At 46.6% G+C, this 9,281-nt stretch overlaps 2 protein-coding genes across 5 annotated transcripts in view; both read left to right on the forward strand.

The window, feature by feature from the left end:
• Window positions 1-2,045, forward strand: part of UBAP2L (ubiquitin associated protein 2 like) — a 46,205-nt gene extending 44,160 nt beyond the window's left edge. For 2 of the 4 annotated variants that reach the window (XM_081112651.1, XM_081112652.1), the window contains exon 27: window positions 1,934-2,045. In XM_081112651.1, the coding sequence (XP_080968777.1) occupies window positions 1,934-1,972 (39 nt within the window). In that variant the 3' untranslated portion in view covers window positions 1,973-2,045. Of the gene's footprint in view, window positions 1-372; window positions 424-1,275; window positions 1,907-1,933 lie in introns of those variants that run through there. The other 2 variants (XM_081112650.1, XM_081112649.1) reach the window with 2 other exon arrangements.
• A 1,095-nt stretch (window positions 2,046-3,140) lies between these two features.
• On the forward strand, window positions 3,141-6,110 carry HAX1 (HCLS1 associated protein X-1). The gene is made up of 7 exons (XM_081112659.1): window positions 3,141-3,304; window positions 3,804-4,063; window positions 4,245-4,432; window positions 5,179-5,230; window positions 5,375-5,481; window positions 5,608-5,698; window positions 5,845-6,110. The coding sequence occupies exons 1-7, from the start codon at window positions 3,252-3,254 to the stop codon at window positions 5,934-5,936; spliced, it is 843 nt and encodes a 280-aa protein (XP_080968785.1). The 5' UTR covers window positions 3,141-3,251; the 3' UTR covers window positions 5,937-6,110.
• The last annotated feature ends 3,171 nt before the right edge of the window (window positions 6,111-9,281 follow it).

Below are 9,281 nucleotides of genomic sequence, written 5' to 3' on the forward strand. Positions count from 1 at the left end.
CCTTAAAACTGCCTCCCCTTTCCTTTTCTTACCCTTCCTCACCACCACCTCCACCCAATTCTCCCCAGCGCCAGCCATGGGCACACAGCACATTACAGACACAAGCGCACATAACACGAGTGGCCGGCAAAGGAGATGTCAGAGAAGGGGCCAGACTGAAACCTAATTCTGCCCAATTCCTTGGTGCCTTTCTTCTCCACCTCCTCCCATATCACAGTTTTCCTCATCCCATCAGACCTGGGTCACACCTTCCCTCTTACCTCTCCCAGCCCTCCCCCTTCCCTCACATTATAGCTTTCCCTTCTAATAATGGTGGAGTTCTATTGTCAAAGTTTGTCCCTTTATTTTCCATATATCCTGGTTCTGCCTCAGCTACCATATTTGCAGATGATTCTCTGTTGCCAGCGCCAGCAGGAGGAGCAGGTAATGAAACTGAATGATATGCTTGAACCCACTCCTTTTCAGTCCCCATTACACCTCCACAGCCTTAGGGAATTTGAGAAAAGTTTGCACGATCACAAATCGGGATACACAAACACAAACACCTTGCTGAGCTCTCTGGCCTCCCATCCTCTCTTGTCCTCCCCTCCTCAATGCTCTCTTTCTTTCTGCCCTTCCCCACCTCTGGGAACACTTGGTTACTGCAATGGAAAGGATTCTTGGGGCAGCATCTGAAGCCTGGGGCCTTGAGACTGTCTCTCCACCTTGCCTGTAATGGGCTCACAGATATGATACATGTGGCAGGGGTGGGGCGCCATGGGATGTACAAGTGACCTGTCCTCCACCATAGGTGCCTGGGGAGCTGGAAGAAGGGCTTCTTTGCTCTCAAAGGCAGCTTTCCCAATGAGGCCTTCCTGGGGATTAACGACAGGGAAATCGCTTGGGATCGCTCACCTTCAGGAGGCCATGATGCTCTCTAGAGAGTTGGCTTTTCTCAGAGCAGGGAATGAGGGGAGGAGACGGTACAACTGAAAATGAGTAGAACTGACTCACTGTCTAATCTCTGAAGGTATCTTGCCCTCTTTTCATCTTTCCCGTTTAAAGGGTTTTTGCTGCTTTTTGTTTGTGTTTTGTTTTTGTTTTGTTTTTTTGGTCAGAGGTGCTTTAGCAGCCATATAAACCAAATTTTCTGTGGTTGAGAAGCTTCAGAATAGTTTCTAAGCAAGGGGAATGGGAAAGCAAGATGATTTCCAAATCTCCACCTGAAGATGTCACAGATTTGTCACACTAACTAGACACCTTTTTCCTCCCCATCATCCTCCCATTCCCCTGCAGACGGGCAGCGGGCAACGTAGCCAGACCAGCTCCATCCCGCAGAAGCCCCAGACCAACAAGTCTGCCTACAACAGCTACAGCTGGGGGGCCAACTGAGGCCCCGGCCCTCTCTTCCTGGTCCCATCTTCTGAGAGGGCTTCTCAGCCTGGCAACTATGGAAACAGCATCAAAGAGAGGAATGTGGAGGGGTTCCGCTGCCCCACCCTCACCCCCAGTGGCCCACCCCATGCCTCAGCTCCATGTCTGTTCATTCCCATACCATCCCCACTCTGTTGTATGTATTATAGGATTTGTATTTTCACCCCCCCCCCCCTTTCCTTTCCTCCTTCCCCCTTGCATTCAAGATTATGAAATTTTGCTGTGGGCCCTGCCCTTCCTTTTCCTCCTGTTCACCCTGGTGGTGTATGGGTGAGGTGGGGAGGGGGAACCCCCAAATATATATCAGCCCAACAGCCCTATGTCTCCTCCTTTATTATTAGGAAGCAAAACAACAACAAAAAATGGCGTCATGAATATGAACAGCATTGTCAGATGGATTAGTTGAAGTGGTTTTTTTTTTTTTTTGTACTGTGTCTTCAAATTTAATGGATTAATGTGTCTTGTATATATAAAAAGAAAACATCTACCTTCAGCCTCTGCCCATTCTTGCTCCGTCTAGGACATCCTCAGTCTCGCGGATGACCAGCTTGGTGAATAAGTATTACTGTACCAACTGGGCCTCTTCTAGCAGGCCCCGAAGGCAGTGGAATAAAATGAAATCTTCATCCTTTAAGAACAACTCTGACCTTAATGATTTAGTATTGTGCCCTTGAGGGGATTCTCTTCCCTTCTCCCCTAAGAATTTCACAGCCTGTTGCCTGGAAAGAACCACCTCAAATCTTCATTTCCTTCAAAAACTGCTACATATACGGCACATTTCAGGCAGTAAAGGGAGTGGGAGAGTGGATATTGGGTGGAAAGGGAGAGGATTAAGAAGGAGCTGAAAGAAATGCCTTTGTAAAGTCAAAGTATAATTTAGCTGAGTCCAAGCAAGTGAATTGCAAAGTAGGGCAACATGCACTGTGTACTGGAAAAACTGAAGTTTGGGGCCAAATTTTCCTAGAAGTAGTTCTGCTGCTTGAGTGGTTTCATTTTCCATAGCTATACCCAAACCCCTAAAAAGGAGTCTATTGGAAGGCCAGGGATGAGATTGGGGTCGGAGTGCAGGAGGGAGAGGCTTTGAAAGCCATGAATGATAGGGAAAGGGGGATACTTAAGAGCCCCAAATTATTTCTTCTCTTCGAGACTCCACTAGATTTCCCTTGGTCTCTCACAAAGCCTTTATTCTGCTGGCTGTAAAGCCTGCATAGAATAATTAAAAGGATCCTTTATGGTGATAAGCTCCTTAGCTGGAGAGAGTAAGTGCATGTGTCCCCACGTCTAACTCCCCTTAAGTCCGGGGAGTGGGTACTGAAGGAGCTTGATGAAATATCTTCTCCATCCCACTCAGACTTCACTGAGCCAGCCAAGAAGGCGCCCGGTGGTTTCAGATGGGGGGCTGGACCGGGGGTGGTGAACCGGCGGGGAGGGCGGGCGCGGGACCGGCTCATTTGTGCGGATGGGCTGCTCTCTGGCGGCTTTATCGGCACCATTAAACCCTCGCGATACCGTGTTGGGCCGGGTTGGTCGGCAGGAGAGAGAATTGGCTTAGGAGACAGGTGATCGTTGGAAGATGAAAATTCAGGACGCCCACTACCAGAAAAAAAACAAACGAACTGTTGCTGCGAAATGAAAACCTTTCGCACTTGAGAGGCCCGTCTGCCCCGCCCCCTCCGCGTCCTGCTTACGGCCGTTTTACGACGGGGTGTCGATCGCAGGTTTGCTTTCCGGCAGCGTAAGCTGACTCTTCGCCTAATTTCCGACGGCGTAGCCCCGGCTTTCCTCCCGGTGTGAATGGGCCTCAGGTGGGCTTTGGAGGTTCGAATCCCAATACGGGAATGAGCCTCTTTGACCTCTTTCGGGGCTTTTTCGGCTTTTCTGGACCTCGGAGGTGAGAATGGATCCGGGTCGGACAAGCGGGGGGGAGGGTCTTCTGAGGGGAGCTTGACCTCTGACACCGTATATTTGGAAAAACTTCTGTCTCCACTCCAACTCCTGTGGAGAGAACAGAAGTCACAACATTGAACACTCACCCCGCGACAGTAACCAAGGCGGTCGTTAGGAGGAAAAGCAACAGCTTAAGCCTTCTCCACTCTGGGGTGATGCAACAGGGCCCGGGCGGGGAAGACAGTGGGGCTTCGGGGTGGAGGTCGGTGAGCGAGTGAGCAGGACCTTGGGAGGAGGGAGGGGCGGTGTTTGGGAGGGGTCGCGAGGTGAGGACTACCTGATTAAAAACAGCACTCCGATGGCCAGTCTTCTAATCCTCACACCAGCTCCCCAGACACCTGTTCTTGTCCCGCTTTGCCACCCATGAGTTGATTTTATGGTTTAAGCCATAAAATGGGTATGTGAGTGCTGAAATTTTGGTGGCCAATCTGCCTCCACCCCAGCCACAGAGATCCCTTTTTTGGAGGGATGACTCGAGATGAAGATGAGGATGACGATGAAGAAGAAGGAGGAGCCACCTGGGGCCCTGGGAGCTCGAGGTTTGAGGGTCCCCAACCCCCCGAGGAATTTGGCTTCGGCTTCAGCTTCACCCCTGGAGGAGGGATGCGTTTCCAGGACAACTTCGGCTTTGATGACCTAGTACGGGATTTTAATAACATCTTCAGCGAGATGGGGGCCTGGACCTTGCCTTCCCGTCCTCCTGGTGTGTGGCTGCCCCTGAGGGAGAACCTATGGTTTCTACTGGGTTGGTGGGTGAAATAAAGAGCCTGCAGAAAGTAGTTGGGGGGTGGGAAGTATGAGAAGACTGATGATTTCAAGGGGGATTAAGAGATCCCAAGCCCTTTCCCTCCCCCAGCATCCATACACTTGCCATCTTTCTGCAGAACTTCCAGGTCCTGAGTCAGAGACACCTAGTGAGAGATTGCAGGAGGGACGGACACTTCGGGACTCGATGCTTAAGTATCCAGATAGTCACCAACACAGGATCTTTGGGGGGGTCTTGGAGAGTGATGCAAGAACTGACTCTCCAAAACCAGCACCAGACTGGGGCTCCCAGAGACCTTTCCATAGGGTGAGTACATCTGAGCCGGAAATGAAAGCCTATGGGAGACACCTAATGGAGTGCGAAAAATAAAGTCCTTGTTGGAATCTCACAGACTTGGGTTGAAATACTGGCCCTCCACTTAGTGTACTTACCTGTTTCCTATATTAAGCTGCTTGTAGTATTTTCTCTGGGGGAAAATAGGACTTCTGCTTTTTCTTTTAAAAAAAACAAACGAAACACTGGTCTGTGTGATTCTTGGACAAGACAGGATTATTGGGGGAGGTCAGGAAAGTAACAGTTCATTAAGGCTTTCTTTTTTTTTTTAAATTTACCATCCCCACTTTTATTTATTTATTTATTTATTTAATTTTTTTTTTTTCAATCCTCACCCAAGGATATGTCTTTATTGATTTGAGAGAGAGGTGGAGAGGAAGAGAGAGGAACATCAATACTGGTAGGTTGCCTCTGCACACATCCTGATGGGGGATCAAACCTGCACCCTGGGTATGTGACCTGACTGGAAATCGAACCCAAAACCCTTCATTGCAGGGGATGATACTCCAACCAACTGAACCACACCAGCCAGGGCAAAAAGGCTTTTTTGGTAGAAGGATACATAAAACAGCTAGGAAAGAGAATGAGTAAATAAAGCGATCGTGAATGGGATCATCTCCTGGGGAGAGGTGGTTTTGGAAGTTGGGAATATTTTGGGTTCTGTGACTCCTCAACTTTCAGATTGAAAGATGTCATTTCATCTCCTTTGGCTTCTGCAGTTTGATGATATGTGGCCTGTGACCCCCCAGTCTAGAGCCAAAGAGGACAAGGGTGAGTCTGAGAGGATATCTACCAGCCCTCTGTTGTTCTTCAGAAGTTCTCTCTATTCTCTCTCCCGAAAGTTTCTTCCTGATACACTTGTTCCTTCTCTCCCTTAGACTCTTTCTTTTCTGTTTCTTCTCTCTGTCCTTCTAGATCTTGATTCCCAGGTTTCCCAGGAGGGCCTTGGCCCAGTTCTGCAGCCCCAGCCCAAATCCTATTTCAAGAGTGTCTCTGTGACCAAGATCACTAGGCCAGATGGGGTGAGTTGGGGAGAAGGGTAAAAGGAACTGTGGCTAAGGATGTTTTGGACAGAGGGATCTTTGTAAAGAAACCAGGGACCTCACCTTTAGTGATGTTAAGGATATGGTGGGGGCTTCTCCTTGTAGACAGTAGAGGAGCGCCGGACTGTGGTGGACAGTGAGGGCCGAAAAGAAACCACAGTAATCCATCAGGAAGCAGATGGCAGTCCTAAAGATGGTAAGTGAAGCGTGTGAATCAAAGGGATCCATCTTTTAATTCTTTGGAAAAGGAAAACCCTTACTCTTCTACTTTTTAATATTATTCCCATCCTTTGCCTCTGCCTAGCCATTTAGTGTGTCTGTGTGTATCACTTTCTTTCTTAGATCCAGAATCACCAACAGCTCCAGCCCTGGATGATGCCTTTTCCATTCTGGATTTATTCCTAGGTCGTTGGTCCCGGTCTCGATCCCAGTAGCCTTGTTAACCCTCAGAGGCCTTCATGTTCTTCCCACCTCCCACCCTTTTCTCACCATCAATGGGCTTAGCTTCTCCTCCTGTCACCTCAGGGTCTTGGTGTATGGAACAGTGAATTGGGGGCATGTCAGTATGTCATTCATGCAAACTGACCAATAAAACCCTTATTTATGCTAATTTCTTGGTCTTGGTTTTGTTAAGGTTGTTCCACTTTCTAGCACCATCCAGGGTTTCCTAAATTATCATGGCCCAAAACCGTCTCCTTGTTTCTTAATATTTTGTTCTACTTCCAAAACCCAATTTGATAAGTTAAGATCAGTACCAGTAGAAAATAATTTTCCCCTTGGAGGAGATAGGATATGTAGAGATAATCCCAAGAGCATTTCCAGACACGGATGCATCAGATTCTAAAAAAAAGCAAGAGTGCTTGGAATTGTAGGGGTAACTGCTTCCTTGGTGTGGGATCACTGTGATTGGATAGCTCATGGGATAATTTAAGGAACTACATGGGCAAATATTTCTTCCTTTACTGGTATGCTTTTATTTTTTTTATACATGTTAGATAAGCTGTAATTTAGCACAACATTATGGATCTTTTTCTCAGTAAAAAAGTTTTTAGCACTATGGCCCTGGCCAGTTTGGCGCAGTGGATAGAGCGTTGGCCTGTGGACTGAAAGGTCCCGGGTTCGATTCCGGCCAAGGGCACATGCCCAGGCTGCGGGCTTGGTCCCCAGTGGGGCCGTGCAGAAGGCAGCCGATCAATGACTCTCTCATCATTGATGTTTCTTTTTTTTATATATATATATTTTATTGATTTTTTACAGAGAGGAAGGGAGAGAGATAGAGAGTCAGAAACATCGATGAGAGAGAAACATCGACCAGCCGCCTCCTGCACATCCCCCACCGGGGATGTGCCCGCAACCCAGGTACATGCCCCCGACCAGAATCGAACCTGGGACCCCTCAGTCCGCAGGCCAACGCTCTATCCACTGAGCCAAACCGGTTTCGGCGATTGATGTTTCTATCTCTTCCTCCTTCTCCCTTCCTCTCTTAAATCAATAAATATATTTTTTAAAGTTTTTAGCACTATGGCTTTGACGAGCAGATCTTCCAGATTTATTTACCTCTTTCCTCAGGAAATCCCACTAAAACGAAAATAAAAGGGTTTTTCTAAAGAGGATATATATATATATATATATATATATATATATAATCTCAAGAACAGAGGAGAGGAAGTATAGTAATGGAATTTAGTCTTTTCATTCTTTTATCTTTTGATTTATTGTAGCCAAATTTATCTTTTCACTTATGGTTATTATTTATATTTTTAGAAATCTCTCTTAACCCAAGCTTAAAAGGATACTCTCCTTTATTATCTTCTATGGGTTCTATAGTTTGGCCTTTTACATTTAGGTATTTATTTATTATTAAATATATCTTTATTGATTTCAGAGAGGAAGGGAGAGGGAGAAAGAGATAGAAACATCAATGATGAGAGAGTCATTGATCGGCCGCCTCCTGCACACCCCCTATTGGGGATCAAGCCCACAACCTGGGCATGTGCCCTTGACCAAAATCGAACCCAGGACCCTTCAATCCGCAGGCAAACGCTCTGTCCCCTCAATCAAACCGGTTAGGGCTACATTTAGGTTTATAAATCCACCTGGAATTTATCTTCCTATATGGTATGAATCAGGAGACCAATTTTATTTCCATTTGAAAACATACATAGTCATATATATGTACAAATATTACAAATACACATACAGATAACATATGTATATCCCTGTGCTGGTCTATTTCTCTCTCTCTCTCTCTCTCCCTCTCTCTCTCTCTCTCTCTCTCTCTCTCTCTATATATATATATATATGTATATATATATATATATATGCCTATATATATAAAAGGCTAATATGCAAAGTGTCCCCGTGGGAGTTCAACTGGGAGACCAATTGCTCACTATGACATGTGCTGACCACCAGGGGGCAGCAAGGAACTAAGGAAGCCCCAGCCGGCAGCCGGAAGGCCCTGATCAGCCCTGATTGCTGGCCAGGCCTAGGAGACCCTACCCATGCACGAATTTCGTGTACCAGGCCTCTAGTGTGTGTGTGTGTGTGTGTGTGTGTGTGTGTGTGTGTGTGCACGCGTGCGTGTGTGTATGTATACATACATATATATACATACACACACACACTTAATTGATTTCAGAGAGGAAGGGAGAGAGAGAGAAACATCATTGATGAGAGAGAACCATTGATCACTGCCTCCTGCACGCCCCCTACTGGGAATTGAGCCCACAACCCAGCCATGTGCCCTAGGACTCTAACTGTGACCTCCTGGTCCATAGATCCACACTCACCCATTGAGCCACACTGGCTGGACTCTATTTTATTAATCTAGTAGTCCACCTTTGTGTCTATATCACACTTTTTTGTTGTTGTTAATCCTCACCTGAAGATATATTTTCCATTGATTTTTAGAGAATGGAAGGAAGGGAAGGGGAGATGGAGAGAGAAACATTGATTGGCCCTTGACCGGAATTGAAACCTTGACCCTTCAGTCCGGAGCCAATGCTCTAACCACTGAGAAAACTGGCTAGGGCCATTTCGTTGATTCTTGTATGTGCCCTGACCAAGACAAGATGAAACTCTAACCAACTGAGCCATGCGTCCAATGAGCCATATCACACTTAAATACTGTAGTTGTTTTTAGTAGAACAAGGGCTTCCCACCTTTAAAAAAAATTCTCTGAACTCTTCTAATATGTAAGAATGTAGTGGATTTTTATTGTTGCTGTTGTTAATCCTCACCGGAGGATATTTTTCCATTGCTTTTAGAGAGAGGGAGGGGGTAAGGGAGAAACATCGATGTGAGAGAGACACATTGATTGGTTGCCTCCTGCAAGCACCTGACTGGAGCTGGGGATCAAACCTATGACCCTTCTGTGTGTGGGCTGACGTTCTAACCACTGAACACACCGGACAAGGCTACGATTGATATTTTTGATCAGCCTGTTAGAGTACCACCGAAGGCACAAATGGAGCCAGAGATTGCCAGACATCTGTGGACAGTCTCCAGCATGAAGGATGGAGATTCATACAAACAGAAGAAGCAACTTGGGAGAAACAGACTATACAGAAAGATGAAAATTTAGCAAGAACACAGGTCTTTAATGTCCTTAGGAATATGAGATGATATATCCCTAAAACCAGAACAGAAGGCTATAAAAGATAGACAGGCCCTGGTTGGTGTGGCTCCGTTGGGCATTGTCCAGTGCACTGAAAGGTTGCCAGTTTGATTCCCAGTCAAGACACATGCCTGGGTTACAGTCCTGATCCTTGGTAAGG

Source organism: Myotis nattereri (genome assembly GCF_964212035.1).
Source record: "Myotis nattereri genome assembly, chromosome: 18".
Taxonomy (NCBI): Eukaryota; Metazoa; Chordata; class Mammalia; order Chiroptera; family Vespertilionidae; genus Myotis; species Myotis nattereri.

Coding starts and splice junctions, on each gene's coding strand:
- HAX1 (XM_081112659.1), top strand. CDS start 3,252: ATGAGCCTCTTTGACCTCTTTCGGGGCTTTTTCGGCTTTTCTGGACCT. Junction 4,433..5,178: donor CCCAGAGACCTTTCCATAGG/GTGAGTACATCT, acceptor TGGCTTCTGCAG/TTTGATGATATGTGGCCTGT. Junction 5,699..5,844: donor AGATGGCAGTCCTAAAGATG/GTAAGTGAAGCG, acceptor TTTCTTTCTTAG/ATCCAGAATCACCAACAGCT.